Below are 24,168 nucleotides of genomic sequence, written 5' to 3' on the forward strand. Positions count from 1 at the left end.
AACTCAAATGGTCTGTGAAGCCAAGCATGAACTAAATAATAAACACATGTGAGTCACCAAATATAGAACGCTTAAGTCCTAGCTGCAAAGGGACACAAATGAGATGATAGGGTATTAGCAGAAAGATGCAATTTACAGGTCAGAATGTAATGGTAACCTTTCACTGTGAAAATTGAAAATTAACCTTGGGAGTATTGGATCATTTGCAGCTTATGTGGTAGTTTTATTGTAGAAGAAAATCTTTAATAGACTTTCACTGTGATTTTGGAACTAAAAATGTTGTTTTTAAAATGTTCTTATTCTCTTCCAGTAACGATCTCTTTTCAATATTTTCATTTATTGGTGCTACAGTGAATTTACAGGCACTGACAATATCCTGTATTAGTTTGTTAGAGCACTCAGGCCACCTTCTTCTAATTTAACTTCCCATAAGGGGCTACATAAAGTGATCTACTCACCTTGGGGCAGATTCTCAGCTGACATCAATTGTCATGACTCCACTGAAGTCAATGGAGCTATGACAATTGACACCAGCTGAAGATTTCAGTACTGCTTTATGCTAGTTTAGGTTTAACTTTTGAGAACGAAATTGACTCCAATGCAGAGGCCCTGTACAAAGACCCACTTATGTTGCCCTCAGCACAATAGTCAGTATCATTCTTAAAAACTTAGGGCTAGATTTTTAAAGGTAATTAGACACCTAATCCAGCCCTTGGTGAGGTTTGATAAATGGGGAGAGGGCAGAGGAGTAGAATTTTGGAGGATAAATCTATTTGCATATATTACCCAGTAAAAGACTATGGAATGGTTTTTGTGTATCAAAGAGTGATAAAGCAGGTTTCCTAATTTAACCATTTTTTGCTAAATAATTCCAATGGTCATTATAACGCTATTGAAAAATAGGGTACCGCAGTATCTAAAGAACATTGTGCACAAAACAGAAGGTAAGTAGCATGCTACTAAGTTTAGCAACTTTTCAAAAATGCTGCTTCATTAGAGGAAAAATATGAAGTTCTCCATAATTCTTTTGCAGTTCCCTAGGGTGTGTATTTAAGATGCAATGGAATTAATTTTAGCCAGTGCTTATGAAATTTGTACAATGCAGTAGTCCCCCCCCATCACCACACTAAGGAAAACAGACTACTTCTCTAAGCAATTTTGGTTGATCTAGATTTGTAAAGGGTTGTTTCATATGTGGTTTACTAGGCAGAAACCCTGATATAGTACATTTTATAAGAAAAGTAATCAGCTTATACGTTTAAGTGACTACAGTATGCTGAAAAACATTAAGTTACAAGTTACAAGCTTTTTGTTGTCTGTTTAAAAATTGTAATAAGTAAACATCTATGAAACTACAAAGTTACAAAAAATGCTTAACGCTGAATTACTCCCATTACTTTGTATTCATTGGTTTTTTATTAATGTTTTTATGAACATTGTAGAAAGCAGATTTATTATTGTATTATGTTTTGCATACACCCTTTGATATGTCCTCTGTTAACTCTAAATGAACACATTCCTTTAGAAAAAACAACCCATTTTAGTACTAGAACTGTTACAGGAAAATATTTCTGCACGGTACACTCTAATGATGGTACAACCTCTCTTCAGTAAATAACTTTCTGTGCGTGAGAAATAAACCCAAATAAACCTGTTTATGTGCTTTATAGTGAGTTTATAAAAATACATGTACCCTTATTGTTATATTTTCATCTTATACAAAAATATTTCCATGTTTAAATTCTCTTCCACTGTACATGAGGTTTGTTTTTCTTAGTGGCTTAGGAAGAGTCTTGACCTTTAAGCTGAAGTCAGTTGTTTGGCTTCAGTGTAGTTTACACAAGGGTATAATTGACCTTTAACACTTCAACATGCTTTTCTTTAGGTAGCTCTGGTACAATGGACAGAGAGTGTTGGTCTTACTCTGGTTAACAGGGATCTGACCTCAATGCAACTGAAGACTCCAGGAGGACAGATTCTGACATATTATATTCTGCAAGTTTTCCCCTTCACATCTGAGAGCAAACGCATGGGAATCATAGTCCGGGTAAATGTTTTAAATATTCTTTAAATTGTTTGTTGTTACTAAGAGCTTTTTTTTTTTTTTTACAGTGTAGCTGTTTACTCAATATAACATTTCAAAGTATGGATAGTTTACATATTTTTCAAACGTTTCAAACATAAAACTTGGAAGGTTTGTAAATAACACTCGTTTGTCAACAAAATATTCAACAAGATACTGTAAAAAATTAAGACTTAAGACTAAGTCTCTGCTGCAAGGTGCTCCATTTAGGTGGAACTCTCCAACAACATGGGGCCAAACTGACTTCAATACTTCATGTATAGAGCAGCTTCCACAATCACAACCTAAAACTCCAGTTTTAATTTCCCCATTGTACCTATTATAGTTCTGTTAAAGTTCCAAGACTTAAGAGTAATATTCAAGTACCAAATGTACTTTAATATACAGGGGCAAGTTAGTGACTGACAGTGGCTGAGACACAAGGGCGCAGATCCACAAAGGTTCTTAGGTGCCGAAGGGTATGTCTACACTGCAATTAAAAACCCAGGGCTGGCCTGTGCCAGCTGACTCAGTCTCCCAGGGTTCAGGCTGTGGGGTTCTTTAATTGCAATGTAGATTTACAGGCTCGGGTGCAGCCCAAGCTCTGGGACCCTCCCATCTCACAGGGTCGCAGAGCCTGGCTCCATTCCAAGCCCAGAAGTCTACACTGCAGTTAAACAGGCCCCTAAGCTTGAACCCCACAAGCCCGAGTCAGCTGGCACAGGCCAACCATGTGCCTAACTGCAGTGTAAACATTCCCTAAGTCTGAGGTTTAGCCACACATGTCCTAGTTTTAGTCTTCACTGTGATCCTTATAACTCCTAACTCTGTAGGTACCTAAGTTTTCAGGGTACAAAATCTCTAAACACCTAATATTTTTACATCTGGGCATGCACACTGCTGCCCCACTCTAGACATTTATCTCTTTCCTACTCCCCAGAGTGGTCCACAAACCAGGGGAAGATGGGCATTCACCCGCCTATCTTATGTACAGGGTCCAATCAGGTAGGCTTGCTCAGAGGCCGCCTACTAGAGTAGGTCTTACTCAAAATCTGGCTGGTGGTGCCTACCTTATAACTTGTAGCCCAGTGGTTAGAGCAATTGCCTGGGATATGGAAGATTCAGTTTCAGTTCCCCTCTGCCTGAGGGGAACAAATGATGTGAACAGGGGTTTCCTGTTCTTCAGGAGAATGGTCTAACAAGTGAGCTATGGGATATTCTGATGTAGGACTCCTTCAGTCTCTCCTGTTGAAGCTGTTCCATTTTCAGGTGTTGTGGATTGCAGTGTTGTTCCTGTGATTTTTCTAGGCACCTAAAAGGTAGGCATTGCAGCACTCAGCATTGCAATACCTAGGTCCCTTTGTGGATCCAGACCAAAGTGCTAGAAATAGAGGTTCCTAAGGGAAATGTTGAAACAACCTCAACCACAGCAGCCAAAAATACTCCATAATAATACAAGGAAGAATAAATTGAATTAGGATTGTTTTTGTAAAATGTAGGTGGAAATACTTTAACAAAAGGACTGACCTCAAGAAGCTGGCAATTCTGTTGTCTGTTTTTGATTTTCAGAACTTGGTTGTAAAATAAAGTGTATTTTACAAAAAGTTTAGCAATATTTTATGGTCATAAAGTTTAATTGGTAATTATATTACCAGTCACTTCTGGGGAAGTGCATCTGCACAAAAATATCTTTAGACTTTATTAAGAAAGTGATTTGTAAATTGTGGAATAACGATTTGAGCAATATTATGTGACTTTGTATTACTATATCATTGTATCAAATTATGTTTCATTAAAATATAATGCAACTTCTTAAAGAAGTATACAATATCTCCAGCTTTCCTATTTCTATTGTCTAACTGGATTGTAAGCATTTCTGGATGGGAATATTGTCCTCTTTCCATTTTCAAATCACCTAGCCTACATTTTATACTATACAAATAATGATGTATAATTAGGGCTTCTGGTTTTTCTTTTCTTTAGGGCTTCATTAATTTTTAGCAGTATTGGAGTTTCATAGAATCATAGAATATCAGGGTTGGAAGGGACCTCAGGAGGTCATCTAGTCCAACCCCTGCTCAAAGCAGGACCGATCCCCAATTAAATCATCCCAGGTAGGTCAAGCCTGACCTTAAAAACTTTTAAGGAAAGAGATTCCACCACCTCCCTAGGTAACGCATTCCAGTGTTTCACCACCCTCCTAGTGAAAAATTTTTTCCTAATATCCAACCTAAATTTCCCCCACTGCAACCTGAGACCATTACTCCTTGTTCTGTCATCTGCTACCACTGAGAACAGTCTAGAGCCATCCTCTTTGGAACCCCCTTTCAGGTAGTTGAAAGCAGCTATCAAATCCCCCCTCATTCTTCTCTTCCGTAGACTAAACATCCCCAGTTCCCTCAGCCTCTCCTCATAACTTATGTGTTCCAGTCCCCTAATCATTTTTGTTGCCCTCCGCTAGACTCTTTCCAATTTTTCCACATCCTTCTTGTAGTGCGGGGCCCAAAACTAGACACAGTACTCCAGATGAGGCCTCACCAGTGTCGAATAGAGGGGAACGATCACATCCCTCGATCTGCTGACAATGCCCCTACTTATACATCCCAAAATGGCATTGGCCTTCTTGGCAACAAGGGCACACTGTTGACTCATATCCAGGTTCTCATCCACTGTAGCCCCTAGGTCCTTTTCTGCAGAACTGCTGCCTAGCCATTTGGTCCTTAGTCTGTAGCGGTGCATTGGATTCTTCCGTCCTAAGTGCAGGACTCTGCACTTGTCCTTGTTGAACCTCATCATATTTCTTTTGGCCCAATCCTCTAATTTGTCTAGGTCCCTCTGTATCCTATCCCTACCCTCCAGCGTATTTACCTCTCCTCCCAGTTTAGTGTCATCTGCAAACTTGCTGAGGGTGCAATCCACACCATCCTCCAGATCATTTATGAAGATATTGAACAAAACCGGCCCCAGGACCGACCTTTGGGGCACTCCACTTGATACCAGCTGCCAACTAGACATGGACCCATTGATCACTACCCGTTGAGCCCGACAATCTAGCCAGCTTTCTATCCACCTTATAGTCCATTCATCCAGCCCATACTTCTTTAACTTGCTGGCAAGAATGCTGTGGGAGACCGTGTCAAAAGCTTTGCTAAAGTCAAGGAACAACACGTCCACCACTTTCCCTTCATCCACAGAGCCAGTTATCTCATCATAGAAGGCAATTAGATTAGTCAGACATGGCTTGCCCTTGGTGAATCCATGCTGACTGTTCCTGATCACTTTCCTCTCCTCTAAGTGCTTCAGAATTGATTCCTTGAGGACCTGCTCCATGATTTTTCCAGGGACTGAGGTGAGGCTGACTGGCCTGTAGTTCCCAGGATCCTCCTCCTTCCCTTTTTTAAAGATGGGCACTACATTAGCCTTTTTCAGTCGTCCGGGACTTCCCCGGATCGCCATGAGTTTTCAAAGATAATGGCCAATGGCTCTGCAATCGCATCCGCCAACTCCTTTATCACTCTCGGATGCAACGCATCCGGCCCCATGGACTTGTGCACGTCCAGCTTTTCTAAATAGTCCCGAACCACACTTCTTTCTCCACAGAGGGCTGGTCACCTCCTCCCCATGCTGTGCTGCCCAGTGCAGCAGTCTGGGAGCTGACCTTGTTCGTGAAGACAAAGGCAAAAAAAGCATTGAGTACATTAGCTTTTTCCATATCCTCTGTCACTAGGTTGCCTCCCTCATTCAGTAAGGGGCCCACACTTTCCTTGACCACCTTCTTGTTGCTAACATACCTGAAGAAACCCTTCTTGTTACTCTTAACATCTCTTGCTAGCTGCAACTCCAGGTGTGATTTGGCCTTCCTGATTTCACTCCTGCATGCCCGAGCAATATTTTTATACTCATCCCTGGTCATTTGTCCAATCTTCCACTTCTCGTAAGTTTCTTTTTTGTATTTAAGATCAGCAAAGATTTCACTGTTAAGCCAAGCTGGTCGCCTCCCGTGTTTACTATTCTTTCTACACATCGGATGGTTTGTCCCTGTAACCTCAATAAGGATTCTTTAAAATACAGCCAGCTCTCCTGGACTCCTTCCCCCCTCATGTTATTCTCCCAGGAGATCTTGCCCATCAGTTCCCTGAGGGAGTCAAAGTCCGCTTTTCTGAAGTCTAGGGTCCATATTCTGATGCTTTCCTTTCTTTCTTGTGTCAGGATCCTGAACTCGACCATCTCATGGTCACTGCCTCTCAGGTTCCCATCCACTTTTGCTTCCCCTACTAATTCTTCCTGGTTTGTGAGCAGCAGGTCAAGCAGAGCTCTGCCCCTAGTTGGTTCCTCCAGCACTTGCACCAGGAAATTGTCCCCTACATTTTCCAAAAACTTCCTAGATTGTCTGTGCACTGCTGTATTGCTCTCCCAGAAGATATCAGGGTGATTGAAGTCTCCCATGAGAACCAGAGCGTACGATCTAGTAACTTCTGCGAGTTGCCGGAAGAAAGCCTCGTTCTCCTCATCCCCCTGGTCCGGTGGTCTATAGTTGACTCCCACCACGACATCACCCTTGTTGCTCAGACTTCTAAACTTAATCCAGAGACTCTCAGGTTTTTCTGCAGTTTCATTCTTGAGCTCTGAGCAGTCATAGTGCTCTCTTACATACAGTGCAACTCCCCCACCTTTTCTGCCCTGCCTGTCCTTCCTGAACATCTTAAATCCATCCATGACAGTACTCCAGTCATGTGAGTTTTATATAGGTGTCCAAAATTCAGGACTTTTTCATAGTATGAAAAAGTGATGATGAGTAATGTATGTTTCATACATTACTCGTTATGGTAGTATACCTGAGTATCTCTTCGTAATATTCCTTGGTGCACTTTAACATAGTACTGTTTCAAACAGCACTACGTTTAAGCACACAAGGGAACCTTTAGTGCACACTAGCACAGGCCACACAGGCCAGTCAATGTGCAGCATGTTTGTGTGTTTTATAAATCACACCCCTGTTACTGGGGTCCATGTTACTGCTCCATGCAGATAAGCCTTTAGATACAAATAACCATTTCCAGTGTTTTTCCAGTGTTTATTGGATGAACACCAATTTTATTTTTTATTTTATTTTTTAATTGGGAGTGTTTTGTCAGTGTTAGCAGTAAAACCTAAAATCAGCAGCCCTACGTATGATCTTAATGGGAAGACTTATGTATCTGTGGGAAAGGTGTCAGCTTTAATACAGAAATGTATTTGTGCTGTATATCACAAAAGAGGAAGAACCTTCCAGTAGTTAGAACAGAGTCTAGGAGTTAAGAAATCCAGGCTTTATTTTCAACTCTGCCACTGATGCACTTTGTGATCTTGGACAAATCATTTAGGTCCACTATTCAAAAGTGACCCCTGTAATTTTGCCTCCGTTTTTAGAGCAACCAAATTTTAGCTATTTAAGGACTAATTTCCAAAAATGCCGAGCACCTGTATCGTGCATTGACTTCATTTGGAATTGTAAGTGTTCAGCACCTCTGTAAATCAGACCTTAGATATGTAAAGTTGGGCTCCCAAAAACTGAGACCCCCAAAATTATAGATCATTTTTTAAAAATTTGGGACATTGCCTCTCTTCCTCAGTTTCTCTCAATGTATAAAATGTGATGCAGTCAGTTTACCCTATCAGTTTGTGGATTTTAGTTGTGAATATGCCCCAAAAGGCTAAGATGTGCACATTTTATGGATAAAATTAATTAAATTGGGTAATAAAACTTGCTGACCTTTTTGTAAAGTGCTTTGAGAACTTGTATGAAAGGTGCTATGTATATGTTAAAGGGTGATGGTCACTGCTATTGGCTATTTCAAATTTATTTATTGTATCAGAGTATAAGAAGATTGTTTTGTAGTTATGGTCATTTTGATTAAACAATGTGGACAAAATATTTTTTCTGCTGTTTTTCTAAAATTGCAGGATGAATCTACTGGGGAAATCACCTTTTATATGAAAGGGGCAGATGTCGCAATGTCCACCATTGTACAGTACAATGACTGGTTAGAAGAAGAGGTAAGAAATATCATGAAAATTGAGTAGAACAGAGCAGAAAATTAAGTAGAAGGGACTGAGTACTTTATTTTGTCATAGGAAAATATTTTGTAGCTGAAATTTGCAAAGAACAGAAGGAGAAACCACAATGTCTTCTTTACCACAGATGTTATTGGAATAAGTTCAGAAATGGAAATCTTGAATCAAAGCAGTAATGGATTGTGAAATACAATTAAGTGTATCATGAATAGGTTTTAAGGATTTGCAATTGTTTCCAAATTTTGTATAACCAAGAAAGGAAAGCAGAGGTAACAGTTTTACTGAACAACATAGCAACCTAAGACTAGGGATATATTTGTTATGTTGAATGTCCCTTCCAAAACAAATGTACACATAAAACACAAATACTTTTGAGAAGTATTCTATATATAGCACCTATTAGTCTCTTTACTGTTACAATTGGCTGGGAATCCTGAAATATCTTCATGGATGTAGCCAAAATTAAATAAATTTGCTTAACCAAGTGTGTATAAACATAATTTTATAGTAATATAAGCTCCATATATATATTTATTTGCACAGATTACATTTCAAAACTGCTTAAATATTTTCCACTGTGTTGCTGTAATAGGCACCAGTAATCATCCTAATCTGACCCTGCATACAGACGATATGGTAATACAATGATCACACCATGTATGTTCATAATGGTATTGGCAATATGAATCAATATCTGCTTCAGGGTGGTTTGATTTAATCAGGGACATGAATAAATTAAACTCCCTGAAGACCTAGCAAAATGTCATAAAAATTACTTTTGGCGATAATGATACACAATTAATTGTAAAATACTTGTTTAATTTATTTAACATTATGAGGTCCAGTCAATAAGTGTTTTGCACCAGACAAGCAGCATCAGGCCTGTTTTTCATTAAGACAGTTGTTTTATGCTTTTTTTTTTTAAGACTACTTTTAGGGTGTAGTCTTTTGATCAGCAAGAAATTCATTTGCTACAAAGAAGTTTCCTTGACAGTCATTGCTTGGCTCTATTGCATATGCTTTAACCATCTAAAAGATTAGTATAACCAATTCTAAAACTTCAGTCAAAAGGAAGTCTCCTTATTTAAAAGATTAGCAGGAATCCAAGTAACCTAACTAACAGTAGCATACTGTGTTGTCATATAGGAGAAACAAAGTGAAGGTTTTTTTCTGATTCAGTCTCTAGCTATTCCAGATAAGTAACTACGGGAAGAAATTAATGACTGTTAAAGATGGGGGGAAACTATAAGTCCATTTACTATAGTACATCTTGCTAGAGCAAGATTGTGCTTTAGAATATATTCTTCAGTACTTTCTTCTATCCAATTTCACATGTCTCTCTGCAGTCACAGGCACTGGCTTTCCAAAGTGCCGGGAGGTGCTTGACCCCCAGCTCTGCTCCAGGCCCTGCCCCCACTCCACCCCTTCCCCCAAGGCCTTACCCTCGCCCCACCTCTTCCTGCCCCAGCACCACTCCCACCCTCCCTCTTCCCACCCAGTTCTGCCCGCTCTCCCAAGCACATCTCATCCTCGCTTCTCCTCTGCAGCCTCCTGCACACTGCGAAACAGCTGCTTGGGGAGGATGGGGGAAGCGCTGATCCGCGGGGCCCACCAGTGGGCAGGAGGTGCTGTGGGGGAGAGCAGATGGGGGGCTGCCAGTGGGTGTTCAGCACCCACCATTTTTTCCCTGTGGGTGCTCCAGCCCCAAAGCACCCAGGAAGTAGGTGCCTATGCCTGCAGTACTCTGGAAGCATTCAGCTCTTCATATGGCTCAGTAGCAGCAGGTGATCCTGTTGCTAAGTAAGGATCATGCATTGATGGTTCCGATCAGCTCTTCACATTTAGTTGAATTTTCCTTTCTCCATATACTAGTTGGAGATCATTTTACCTAGTGTCCAGACTAATTTAGGAGGGACTAGAAAACCAAATTAGCTGTTTTGGAGATCACAGAAATGTAGGGCTGGAGGGGACCTTGAAAGGTCATCAATTCCAGCCTCCCACACTGAGGCAGGGTCTAGTATACCTGACAGTTGTCTAGTCTTTTCTTGAAAACATCCACTGACTGGGATTCCACAACCTCCATTGGTAATCTGTTCCAGTACTTAACTCTTCTTATAGTGAGAATTGTTTTCCTATTATCTAATCTAAATCTCCTTTGCTTCAGATTAAACCAATTACTCCTTGTGCTACCATTGGTGGACATGTAAAACAGTTGATCAACTTCCTCTTTATAATAGCCCTTAACATATTTGAAGATTATCATCAAGCTCCTCCTCCATCTTCTCTTCTCAAGATTAAACATACCCAATTTTTACCTTTTCTCGTGGATTAAATTTTCTAAACTTTTTATAATTTTTTTGCTTTCTCTGGACTCTCTCCAACTTGTCTACATCTTACTTACAGTGTGGTGCAAAAAAACTGAACACAGTACTCCAACTGAGTCCTCACCAATGGCAGATAGAGTGGAATAAGTACCTCCTGTTAATATACCCCAGAATTATATTAATGCAACTTTTTTGCAACTGCGTCACATTGTTGACTCAGTTTGTGATCCACTACAATCCCCCGATCCTTTTCAGCAGTACTACTGCCTCACCAGTTATTCCCTAATTTTGTATTTGTGCTTTTGCTTTTTCCTTCCTAAGTATAGTATTTTGCGCTGGCCTTTATTGAATTTCATTTTGTTAATTTCAGACCACTTCTCCAATTAATCAAGGTGCTTTTTGAATTCTAATCCTGTCTTCCAAAGTGCTTGCAACCCCTTCCAGCTTGGTATCATCCACAAATTTTATAACCATACTCTCTACTCCATTATCAAAGTCATTAGTGAAAATTATGAATAGTATCTCACCCATGACAAAACCCCTCTAACTCTTAGATATACCTTCCCAGTTTGACAGCGAACCACTGATAACTATTCTTTGAGTATGATTTTTCAAGCGGTTGTGCACCGACCTTATAGTAATTTCATCTAGACCACATTTCCCTAACTAATTAATTAGAGTGCCATATTGGACTGTGTCAGAAGGCTTATTAAAATCAAGATATATCATGTCTTCTGCTTCCTCTGATCCCCTAGGCCAGTAACCTAATCAGAGGAGGTTAGTTTGGCATGTTTTTTTTTCTTGAAAAATCTGTGTTGGCTATTACTTATCATCCTGTTATCCTCTAGAAGCTTACAAACTGATTGTTTAATAATTTGTTCCAATATATTTCCAAGTATTAAAGTGATGCTGGTTAATCTGTAATTCCTGTCAGTAAAGATAGGTACCACATGCCCTATTGTTGGTCTGTAGTACAGAACAGCATGCTATTTTACCTACATTCTTCTTTTGTACTTTTGTCTATCTAGTGTGGCAACATGGCACGAGAAGGATTGCGCACTCTGGTGGTTGCCAAGAAGTCATTAACAGAAGAGCAGTACCAAGATTTTGAGGTATGAAAATAGAGAGGAATCTGTATTCTGGGCATAGCTCTTGAGCTCAAATAATGCAAAGCACTTTATAAGGAATACTACTATTTGTATTCTATTAAGATGATGTGATCAAATTTTGATTTAAAATATCGGTAATAATTGATGTGTTTAAACAGAAGTGTTGTGATATTCTATCAGTTTTTGACATTCCTTAGCAACTATTCCAAAATCTTTCACAGGATACTGTTTAGTTTTGTTTATTATACTATTGGATTACTGCTATACAGCATCAGAGGTCCTCATTAAATTAATTTTAGAGTTTCAGTGTAGCACAAAAATCTATTAGTTCTGAAAAACAAGGACAATCACTACTTAAGTGTCATGAGGCCTGCTTTTTATAAAGTCTTCTCATGATTCACTCTAAGCATCAGGCAAGGAAACTTGCACTGATATACTGACGTAAAATGTGTTGATTAATGGTTAGTTCTTGGGTTTAAGATATTTAGATAAATTTAAATATGTTACATCATGAGTCATTGTCAACAAATACTGACAAACTGAAGATTTATTTTCTCTTTACGAGTGTTAGCAAGCTCTCTCTAAAATAAGGGGCTTGGGGTTTTGTGTTTGTGTGAACAGAATCGATATAACCAAGCAAAGTTAAGCATACATGATAGAGCCCTCAAGGTGGCTGCTGTTGTGGAGAGTTTGGAGAGAGAAATGGAATTGCTTTGCCTCACTGGAGTAGAGGATCAACTACAAGCTGATGTTAGACCAACTCTGGAGATGCTAAGAAATGCTGGAATAAAGGTACTAAATGCATACTACCAAAAGACAGTTAACATGGTATTCTAATTGTGTATTTTTTCAAAACTGATTTATTTAGTTTTGTATTTATTTATTTAGATTTATACAGAATGAAAAAGGACACCTACCTAAGACTCTAGGTGTCCCTGACTTAAATTACAAAAACAAATATCAATGAACAGCAAGCAGAACACACAAACTCCCTTTCCCTCCACAAATTTGATTCCCCTTAAGCATCCACCTCTTCAGCAGCCTGTGCAAAGAGAGGAATTTATCTATTATTATTTTGTCATTGACGCTTATCAATCTTTACCATGAAACTGTCCTGTGTGGAATGTGTACTAAAAGAGTTAGCGACGTTACTTAGGTGTTCATATCATAAAACCACTGAATTGGCACTAATTAGTATTCATATGAAGTCTCAGCAAAAAGGCAAAGGAGAAATCTTCATACATAACGTGACAAATCTTCATACATAACTTCTGTAATTGTCATAATACATAACTTCATACATAACTTCTATAATTGCAATTATCCTATCTGGAATTCCATATGATTTTTGTACTTTCCATAATGCTTCCCTCCAAACCAAATCAAATGCCTTTGTGAAGTCAATGACCACAGCAAACATCTTTAATCCACATTCTCATTTTTTTCCATCAGATGTTGGAATGTGGTCTGAAGGAAGAGCAGCACCTCCTGGAGGCAGGCCAGACTTATAGACACCATATGGCCAGATAGCTTGGAGCAGTAGTAGGACAGGGCCTAAGGTGTGGGCAGGGTTCCTTGTCACCACACAAATCCAACATGTCCTAGTAGGGGGCATCTCTTCCCCTCTATACCCCGGAGGGGTCCACTGGCCACAGTAGTCCCTCCTTTACACCAGAGACTTCCTTCCTTCCCCTAGGTGCCAGAAATAAAACTATGTAAAGTCTTTACTCTCTGCTGATTGTTTGCTTCAGTCTCCTCCCTCCTTTCTGCATCACAGTCTCTTTGACTCACTCGCCATGCCAACTTTTCCTCTTTTGTGTCTCCCATCTCCCCTTCTCTCCTTTCCCTTCAATGATTAAGGGGATAGTTTATATTTTAAGAATAACTGACAGTGGCTAAGTAGAGGAGCAGTGGGGGATAGGTTGTCTACATAAACAAAAGAAAACCAACAAAATTTGTGCCAATCCTAAACCTATCCATTTTACTTGTCCTTTCCCAAACTTTTTAACTTTGGCCTTTAAAATTGTAAGCTCCTTGGGTCAGGAACTGTGTCTTCCCATATAACTGTATAGTGCCCAGACCAAGAGGACCAGAACAGCTTACGTCTGGAGGGGAGGGAGCAGTCTTTCTGCACAGGAATTGTGGATGACAGACATAAGGCTACCTTCCAAGCCTCCTTGCAAGCACTAATAGAAGGGGGAGGGCAGGAAGGGTGTGTTGAGGGCAGGGCCACAGTATGCTGTGTGCTAGAGATTCTGAGTGATGCTCTAGCCCATAGGGCAGCCCCAAGACACTGCTGTAACTTAGGTCATAGGAGCCTCTCCAGTTCTTGGAACAGCCCAGGATTGGGAGGATGCAAAAGTTGTTTAAATCCTCCATAACCCACCCACCTCCTTTTCCTCCTGAACTGCAAAATCTGTGCTGTGCCTAAAAGGGACAGCATGTAATCTCACCCTTCGTGTGCAATTATAGTAAAAATGAGCCTATTAATTTCTTTGGTTTAAAGATATGTAGCCAATGCATCCTTCCTGGTTATCAGGTTCAGCAGAGTAGTAGGAGAAGATTTGAAGAAGATACAAATATCATTCAGCTTTTGAGAACAGGTCTTAATGTTCAACTGAATTAACTCTAAAATTCTTTTGCAGATATGGATGTTAACAGGAGATAAACTGGAGACAGCTACTTGTATTGCAAAAAGTTCCCACTTAGTATCTAGAACTCAAGATATTCATATTTTCAGACCTGTGAGTATAGTTCCAGATAATATTTTAAGATTGGCCTCATCAAATAAGAGTTAGAGTAAAATAAATATTGCTTAATAAGTGGCCAGCTGTTAATCATTAATTTGATATTCATGGTAATAGAATTAATGATAAGGAGTTGATGTGCTGTTATTGTGGACGTCATATTACAATTCCATAGAAATTGTACTTCAAGTTGGTGACTATTTAAAGACTGAAGATTATAAAGCATTACGTATGAACTTATTGATACTTCTTCCAGATGTTTCATAAAGGACTTGTCCTAATGCACCAGTTTTACACTAGTATAACTCCTTTGACTTCCACTGCGTTACTCCTGAATTACACTGATATAAGTGAGAGTCCAAACACATTACTTCTGCAGAACAAGGGTCCTGATCAAAAGCAGAAAACCAGAATTGTTAATCTATTAGTCTTCAATTAAAATACTTGTATTTTCTCATTTCTCTCTTTAAGAAAATGAATAGAAATGCAAACTGAATATCTGTATTTATATACATTTGTTATATTTTCATAACATCAACTATATTGAATTCAAACAAAAATAAAGATTCCCTAGGTCTTGATTGATGATGTCTGATCAGACATAAAGTCTGTTTGTTCTAAATGAACCACTTGCACCTACAGAAATAATTATTTCAATATAATTTACATGTAAATTTAGTTTCTTCCGAACCATCAGAATAGCAAATTAGGCCCTGCAGACTCCTATTTGCAATTCAATTATTAATGCTTCTGATAAAACTTCAGATCAATTTTTGTTGACCTTTCCATGTTGTAACACTACAAATTAAGTCTTTCTGAACAAATCTATTTAGTTTGAGTTAGATTTTTATTTTCATTACCTAGATTAGTAATAAGAGATCAATTTGGAACTGTTAATTTAGAATACACAAAGTTTTAAATTAGTTAGAAAATTAATTTATATAGAATTCTATCTTGTCTATGCCAGCATTTTGCAAACAATTTTTAAAAAAAAATGTTTTAGCATGTTACAGTACTTAAATCTGACTGACAATTGAAATAAATATTAAATTGAACATGATCAGTTTGGGGGAACCTGAAAAATCACAAAAATATGGTATGTCCATGGCTTATTTTATAATATTATATGTGCAGGGTAAAGAAATAATTACTAGAAGTCACTGTATTAGATTGATAGTCATTGTTAAAATGTCTTCTCTGATATTCCAAATATCAATTAACAAAGAGTTTGCCACTTAGACTCCTATTAAAAAAAAGTTAGATTTTTTTAGGTTTGTGAATGCTCCTTTTAATTTATTCTTAAGGTTTTTAGATGTTGTTTCTGTCTATGGTAAAACAAATGGATATGTCGCAAACATAAAAACTTTCTTTCTCTTTGTTAGCTGACAGGTGGCACTATAGAGAGAGCGTGTCATGCTGAGTAGTTAGTTCTGAGTGAAGACACCTCTCGATTCCTGTGATGCTAGACCCAGTAGTAGGGCCCAGCCCCCGGTGGTAGACAGAATAGGAGCTTGTTTCTCCTCCCTCTTCAACCTCCCCCAACACACACTTAGTTTAGAAGGGAAGGAGAGAGAATTCCATATTTGTTATTTTTGGAGCATTTTGTTGTTGAGTTGCATCATAATGCCCCTGCAGATCTTTGTGTGCAGTTAATCCAGCATAAGGAGTTGTATGCTAACAGGAGCCAGACCTGGAGTTCCTACTGTTGGAGAGAGACAGGTTCAAGACATGCAGCCTCTGATTCTGTCTGCAGTAGGCCAAGAACAGTGTTATCCCAAATCAGTTTAATTTTGTTCAGGCTCGCCCATTTTAAATTTGATTTGGACAGCCAATGTTGACAGGGCCCAAATCACATGTGAAAGCATTTTAGAAATTTTCTTCTAGACTAACAACTGTATCTTGTCCAGGATAGTGCAGAAAAGTCTACTTGAAAGTCAACATTTTGTATTTAAAATTATATTAGTACACTTTAACCTGGTTATATTGTAAATTTTGCAAGTTCTGTATTTTAATTTGGTCCTTATAAAATTATATTGTGTACACTTTGAACCCATATTGCATTTCACAAATTTGATTCCATCCTGTGATACGTTTATGTGAATAAAAATACTGTATAATGATATTCTCTGACCCCCAGGAGGTTCGTTATGATTTGTGTGTGTTATATGGCTCCATGGTACTTATTCATACCCAAACTAGTCTTCGTATTGCCTGCTTAGGAAAACATTTTCAGCTGCAAGTTCTAAAAAGGACTAACACAAGAAATTGTATTCCTGTGCCTCTTGAACGATTTAGGGTTTTACTTTTCCTCATCCAAACTAATGGAACCACTAATGTGGCCACATCACATTGTTCCAGATGCATCTTATTCATTATTAAGCAATGTCATTTTTCTGAGTTAGAGGGTTTATCTAGAGTTACCAAACTTGAATGATTCAATCCCACATAAAGTTCTTAAGAGATTTTATATGCATGGTTTTGCAGCCTGATCCACTTTGGTGAGGCACTGAATGCGCTGCCTGCACAGATTTGCCTCCTTTTTGAAGATTGTTTTCACATCTCAGTTCTTTCATGCAAGATGGGAAAGACACATGCAGAGCTACTTCCTGGTGTTACACACGCTGGGGTAGAACACTTTGAATAACATGTGCTTTCTGGTCTTGGTTTCTCTGGTTTCTGGTATTTCAGTTCAAACTTGTTTAACAATTAAATCTTTTAATTTTGAGTGTGTATTTTTATTGAAGGTAATCAGTCGAGGAGAAGCTCACTTAGAACTTAATGCTTTTAGAAGGAAGCACGACTGTGCCTTGGTGATATCTGGGGACTCTCTAGAGGTAAGACCTGGGCTTCTATCAAAAGTAATTTAGTTGCACTATTCTATATGAAAAGGAAAGTGTTGTTCATATCCTCATTTATTTAGAAAATGGTTTTGAAAATTCCCCCTGTACTTTAAAGCATCTCAGGGTTGCCAGTGCAATTTTGCTTGAGCCATAAATCAAGAACAACTTTACTAGACAACCAAATTGTATTAGTTCTTTGATGGTTGCTTAAGACAGATTTAGATTAATGAAAGGTGTATGCAATATGATTTGGTACTGTGAATATATGAAATTTTGTCTCTTCTATTAGGGCCAATGAAACAGCTGTAAGAGTGCTAGTTTACAGTAAAAAGCCGTGGTCCAGAGAATGTGGGTAAAATTGTTTTGTTGATGTCACTCAAGCAAAACTCTATGGCAGAAGGAGGGATTTCCTTTTCCATCAAGTGTTTTCTATTCGTGAAATGAGCCTGTACTATGGTGCCTCTCATGATTGAGAACAGAACGTCAAATAGGATAAAATATGTTCCTTTCCATAGGTTTGTCTGAAGTACTACGAGCATGAATTTGTAGAGCTGGCATGCCAGTGCCCTGCTGTAGTTTGTTGCCGATGTTCACCAACCCAGAAAGCTCATATTGTGAAACTGTTACAACACCACACTGGAAAACGCACTTGTGCAATAGGTGAGTGCCAGACCTAGTTTCATTCATAGTAACAAGAATTTGATAAATTTGGAGAGTAGGTGGCAACAGTGAACCAGAATAGTTACAGGTCAACATTTCAAGGCAGTAAACTTCCAAATATTACAACTTCTTTACAGTAAAAGATCTATTGAGAGAAGGTTTTTTTAAAATGTATAAGGGAAAGTATGAATAACTGCATAGTGCAATGGCATTTCCAGGTGATGGAGGAAATGATGTCAGCATGATCCAAGCAGCAGACTGTGGAATTGGAATCGAAGGCAAGGTAAGCTTATCTAATTTCATGTAAATTATCCTACGTGTCATTTCAACAATATTGTACTCAAGCTTTCTTTTTAAATTGTAATTAATTATGCAGCAGCTTTATAATGAAGACCTTGGTAAAGTTCACACTTTTCAGTACAATGCAAATAGTGTTTAAGTATTTTTTCAAAAAGTCATAAAATCTGTGTGTTAATATTTTCTCACCTTGTGTACAGAAACAGTCAAGAAAAACACAATCCCTGTAGGTTATTTTGTATAAGATACATATGTTGCACTGAAAGAGACAGGCTTGGGACATATGTTGCACTGAAAGAGACAGATTGTACTTATTTGTAGCAGTCATCACAGACTTCAATATATTCAATATACAGCAGTTTGCATTTTACATTAAATACATTGCAATGCTGATAAAACTCTGTTATTAAGGGTCTGATTCTGTCACAGATTCAGTGACTTTCTGGGACTTCCATGACTTCTGCAGTGGCAGGGCTGGTGCAGCTGTCAGCACCGGAGCAGCAGCGCCAGGGCTGAAACAGCCGGAGGTGGGAGAGTTAGGTCAGCCCTTGCTGCAGGAGCAGCGGCCAGTCCCGGGTCTACCAGAGTAGCAGATGATGGCCAGCCCCGTAACCTGTCCTTGACTTCTACTAAAAATACCCATGACAGAATCTTAATCTTATCTCTTATGAAGCAGGAGTGAATTTTGCAGTTACAAATTGGTTGCTTATTAAAATTTTGAAATCTGAACATTTTGTTTATTATTAATCTCTTAAGACACTGTGCTTTCCAAGATCCTTTTCTGCATAAAATGTAACATTTTTAAAATGTTGTATTTTGTTTTTGCTTTAGGAGGGAAAACAAGCTTCCCTGGCAGCTGACTTTTCTATCACACAATTTAAACACATAGGCAGGCTGCTGATGGTTCATGGTCGAAATAGTTACAAAAGATCAGCAGCACTTGGTCAATTTGTCATGCACCGGGGCCTTATTATTTCAACTATGCAGGTATTTAAACTTTTATGTTTCTATAATGCCCACAAAATGTCATTACCCTTAAAAATATTTATTGTGAAAGTTTTAAAATTAATCATTTAATTTGATTTATTGTAGTGCACTGCACTGCACGCAGAGGGATAGTAAAAAAAAAAAAAAAAGAAAAGAAAAGGTAATTGACTAATGCATAGTTTTAAAATATGTGTTCTTTTTTTCAAGGCTGTATTTTCTTCAGTCTTCTATTTTGCTTCTATCCCTTTGTACCAGGGATTCCTAATGGTAGGGTAAGTTTAAATCAATAGTTACAATACCAGGTAACATTTATTTCCGAATAATTTTTTTAAAGAAAATATTGGTTTCTGATCCATTCCTCGTGCATTTGTGGTTGATGAACTAAGAGGTGCTAGTATGAGCAAAACAGCATCCATGTAGCAGAGGATCACAAAGCAACCCAACCTCCTTTACCACTCCTCAGTGCTGAACCTCTCAAAAGCAGCGCAAGATACCAAGCATCCCATTGGCATGGCCTTGTAGATAATCCTCTAAAGAAAAAAAATCCCAAATACTGAGGTGTATTGGTAAAAGGCAAAAAGTTAAGTTGATGTGCATTTCAGCATCAAAGCCTGTGGTCCAAATGCCTGCATTATCACAACTGCAAAAGCAAGTGAGCTGCACATAACAGAGCATATCCAGCTTAGTGAGTTCAATTTTAACTGAACGTAACACATTTTATTCATGAGTATGGACCTTTATCCATTATCAGTTTCCAGTTCCACCCCTTTTCCACCCTGAAATGTCTTTCCTTTCTGAGGCTGGAATGTATGTACTCTTTTCTGCTTCACATGTTGGAAATAGCCATGGTTGCAAGCATAGGTGGGGTGAAAACACTGTGCCTTGTTAACAGCCCAGCATGATTGTCTTACAATATTTTTTGCTTATGGAGCGTCTGAAGACTTCAAAACTCTTCACGGGTATTAAGGAATTTTGGCCCTGGCTTTGAATCTGCATAACAATCAAGAAGAATGAGAATATAGTATTGGATGAAAGAGATCATGTGCTCAAGTCACAGCTCAGAGTCAAGCATGATTGGATCCTGTGCAGTTGCAAGGCAGAACTCCTCAAAGTGTTCCTGAAACAAGTCCTTTTAAGTCACATATGACATTATGATGATGCCTGTATATTTAATTACTAATCTAGGTGTTTTTCAAACAGAGTGCTCTCATAAATTAGAAAACTCTCTCTCCATTTTTCTGTTGACATCAGTGGCACTTAGAGGCCCCAGTCAAGTCAGGGTCCTAGGCACTGCATAGGCATATAGTAAAAGTCCTTAAAGCATTTACAAATAGTCTAGAAAACCATATTAAAAAAAAAATCATTTGTGGTCCTAAGACAGCATGTGTTTATCAAAAATCCAGCCTCCTGGTTGGGCTGTTGAGATCCTCATGGACATGACAACACTTGTTGCCAAATTCTGTATTTCCGTATTTGTTTTCATATTGCATTTACATTACAAAGATGCTAAGAATAATAGATGCAACAGTGGATTTGTTGTCTTGTCTTTCTCCTTTTAAAGACCTGGTTACAAAAGTGGATTATTGACTTTGGTGACTGGAAATAAGTTAGGTGGTTGGTTTATCTAAACTTTGTTAATGTAGCCATGTTCTACAATTTTGCACAATTGGCAGCTCTCAGAAGAAGCCCAGGACCATGTAATTTAGTATTGTTAAACTTACATGGGTAAGTTGCCCAGAGCTGACCACTACAATATTCACTCAGCCAGATTTACTCAAACTTGAAAAATCACAGTAAAAGGATTATTTGATGTTAATAGATTGCTTATAAAGAGTACTACTTAATGATTTTTACATACAGACTATTTATATGCTTTTTCTAAGGTATGCAACCATATACACTATGTTTCCAGTCTTCTCTTTAGTGTTGGATCAGGATGTGAAGCCAGAAATGGCATTGCTATATCCAGAACTTTATAAGGACCTCACCAAGGTATGAATATACAAAGTGTTCAGATATACATTATATTCATTTTGACTCTAGTATGCCCAAAAATAATTTCAGGTTATTATACTCACCCTGTGGAGATGTTCCAGGTAAGACAAACTCATAACTAGGCCATATGATTTCCAGGTGTTGTTTTTTGTTGTTGTTATTCATTAGTTGAAATAACATAATACAATATAATTTATAGGTGGTTTTCTAAGTTTAAAATTGTTTTAATTTTAGAAATACAATTTTAAGGAGAAGTTAGGCTTTTTTTGATAATTTTAGGTAGAACTGGATAATCTCTTTTGGTACAGCAAACAGTACGACAGCCAGGTATTTTTAAAGATCTATGGTGGTCTGTTCTTTCAGTATTATCTCCATTAACTTATTCTTTATTCATAACCCAACTTCTGTTTGTGTATAGTTTTCATACCCTGCTTTATTTAGTATGCAGTTGTGCATCATAATTATTCTCAATTGTTCTGGTAAACAAGACCCATTCCAAATATCTCGGGCTCTTAAAACCAAAAGATTTTTAAAAACACTTATCAAATGTACTGAACTAGCTATACTCTCAGTGGTTTCATCTGGTGAGAAGCCTTACTGCTTTGTTACACAAAACTTTAGCATAATATTTAAAAAGGGTAAACCTGGTTGTTGAAATAAGATCCTGCTACGCTTGCTCTTTGAGCTGTTGTACAGGCCGTCCATGTTTAATAATAGTTTCAGGACTTCTATTCCTTAGGCCAAAGGAGATCATCATGGCAACTCCCAAAGGATCATAATCTCCTTGCAGATTAAACACAACCCAGATCAATCTCTAGCTAGGTCCTTAAGATGTTGTGACTGGATAGTCAGTTTGTCCATCACTGGCAATCTTACTGTGCCTCCAAAGCTTTTGGCAACCATGTGATGGCTGGCCACCTAGTGGCATTCATTGGCACAAACACTTGGATGTGTATTTTGTGTTGGCTATGAAATCATTTGGATAATAGTGTTCAGTGCATTCTTGCACATACTCTGACTGTTTTGTATGTTTACCTCATTTGGTACCCGTATCCTAGGCAATTTACCAGGATAAGGAGTACACTTTTTACTATCTGTCCTAAGCTGTATCAAGCAAGAGTAATGTTTTTAGTTTCTCAGTCTAGATCAGGGGTCAGCAACGTGTGGCACACAAGCCAATTTTTACTTACACACTGCTGCGGCCGGGGTCCCGGCCGCTGGCCCCACTCAGCCCACTACCTGCCTGGGTGAACGGAACCCCAGGCTAGCAGCGGGCTGAGTGGGGCCGGCGGCCGGAACCCCAGACCGGCTGCAGGCTGAACCGCTCAGCCCGCTGCTGGTCTGGGGTTCCGGCCGCCAGCCCCGCTCAGCCTGCTGCCTGGGATACCAGCCGCTGGCCCCGCTCACCTTGCTGCTGGTCTGGGGTTCCAGCCACCCGGCCCCCTGCCAGCTGGGGTCCTGGCTACTGGCCCTGCTCAGCCCACTGCCAGTCTGGGGTTCCATTGAGGGGCCCCTGTAATTGTAAAATTTATTACTGGCACACGAAACCATAAATTAGTGAAGACTTGGCATGCCACTTCTCAAAGGTTGCTGACCCCGGTCTAGATCAACAGAATGGGTTAATCCATCACTGTCTGTGGCCAGGCTATTTTGAAATCCATTTCTTTGCTGAGTGCAGATTCACATCTGTGCTGGTGTGATCAGCTCTTTCATGGGCAGAAACAGATGTTTTCTTATGCCTGCTTATATTTTCATTGCTTGCACTTTCTTCTAAGCCCTAACGAGTTTCATAAATCCATTCATAGGATGCATGAAACATATGCATATACACATGCAAACAAAATTATGTGTTCTTTGATTTATACATGTGTAAGCCAATGAATTTTGATTGGGACCATGATTTGTTTACTGCCACAGGAAGACAAAAATTATTGGGTAAGGAAATAATCTACAGAAACTTTTAAAGTAGTAAGCTCTCAGAGTTTTAATGAGTAAAAATGGGTACTGTATCTTAGCAAATGGCTACCTGACATTTAAAGTAATATACAATGTTGTAGCCCTGTCAGCGCCAGAATGTTAGAGACAAAGTGTGTGAGGTAATATCTTTAATTGATTGTACCAACTCCTATTGGTAGGAGAGACAAGCTCTCGAGCAGCACAGAGCTCTTCTTCAGGACTGGGAAAGGTTCTCAGACCTGAAGAAGAGAAGTCTATGTTGCTGGAAAGCTTGTCTCTCCCACCAACAGAAGTTGGTCCAATAAAAGATATTACCTCACCCATGTTGTCTATTTAAAGGGATGGTTAGCGTATACTAGATTAGATTAACTATGGTCTTGTTTGGTGTCTCTGAGACTTAACGATTGCAGTTGTCCCATGTATACGTCAGAATTGACAGATATAAATCCTCCCCAAAAAATTTTAAAAGCAAACCAAGTAACAATTTTAGTATAACTATAGCCTTTCTAAAAGAACCAATAACAGTTAAATGTAAAATGCAGGTTTGCTATTTATATTATACAATAGTTTCCCCAGTTTTGGCCAAAATTATGAGTTTTCCACACAAATTTGAAACTAATCCTGGAAATTCATATCCAACAAAAACTTTGCGGCCAATGTCACATGTAAAATTTTCTCTGCGTAGTTGTAAAATTAACATTTGCCTTTGAAAGAGTAACTCTGATGAACATCTAGCTACTCTGAAAATCTACAAATCAAGTAGATTTTTCTACTGTACTTAACTAACCTGTCTTACTTGTTTCCTCTAGGGAAGATCTTTGTCGTTTAAAACCTTCCTCATCTGGGTTTTAATCAGTATTTACCAAGGTAGGAGAGATCCCTAATTTTACTAGACTAAAGATTTTTTTGTCTACTATTAACAATGTTTTTTCAGTTCCAGGTTAAATTCTCAAAACTTAAAATTTCATCCACAGTTATATATATTGCTTTCTGTTTATCTCGTAAATCGATATTCTAGCAGTGTGGATTGGTATTTTTATTGATGTATGTTGCCTAAAAACTGACCTGTTTTTACTTAAATGCTAATCCAAAAAAATTGTAACAAGTGCTTATCATATTGCATGCACTCCACAGTAG

General features: G+C 38.6%; 1 protein-coding gene across 4 annotated transcripts in view; it reads left to right on the top strand.

Annotated features, from left to right (window-relative positions):
• The window catches only part of ATP9B (ATPase phospholipid transporting 9B (putative)), a 302,332-nt gene that overhangs the window by 269,791 nt on the left and 8,373 nt on the right, over positions 1-24,168 (top strand). For all 4 annotated transcript variants that reach the window (XM_048840068.2, XM_048840067.2, XM_048840070.2 and 1 more), the window contains 12 exons: positions 1,886-2,047; positions 8,006-8,098; positions 11,469-11,552; positions 12,171-12,341; positions 14,195-14,293; positions 17,041-17,130; positions 17,652-17,796; positions 18,015-18,079; positions 18,925-19,080; positions 19,288-19,352; positions 20,964-21,072; positions 23,841-23,898. In XM_048840068.2, coding sequence (XP_048696025.1) covers positions 1,886-2,047; positions 8,006-8,098; positions 11,469-11,552; positions 12,171-12,341; positions 14,195-14,293; positions 17,041-17,130; positions 17,652-17,796; positions 18,015-18,079; positions 18,925-19,080; positions 19,288-19,352; positions 20,964-21,072; positions 23,841-23,898 — 1,297 coding nt within the window. The remainder of the gene's footprint in view (positions 1-1,885; positions 2,048-8,005; positions 8,099-11,468; positions 11,553-12,170; positions 12,342-14,194; positions 14,294-17,040; positions 17,131-17,651; positions 17,797-18,014; positions 18,080-18,924; positions 19,081-19,287; positions 19,353-20,963; positions 21,073-23,840; positions 23,899-24,168) is intronic.

This window comes from Caretta caretta, chromosome 2, assembly GCF_965140235.1.
Source record: "Caretta caretta isolate rCarCar2 chromosome 2, rCarCar1.hap1, whole genome shotgun sequence".
Lineage (NCBI taxonomy): Eukaryota > Metazoa > Chordata > Testudines > Cheloniidae > Caretta > Caretta caretta.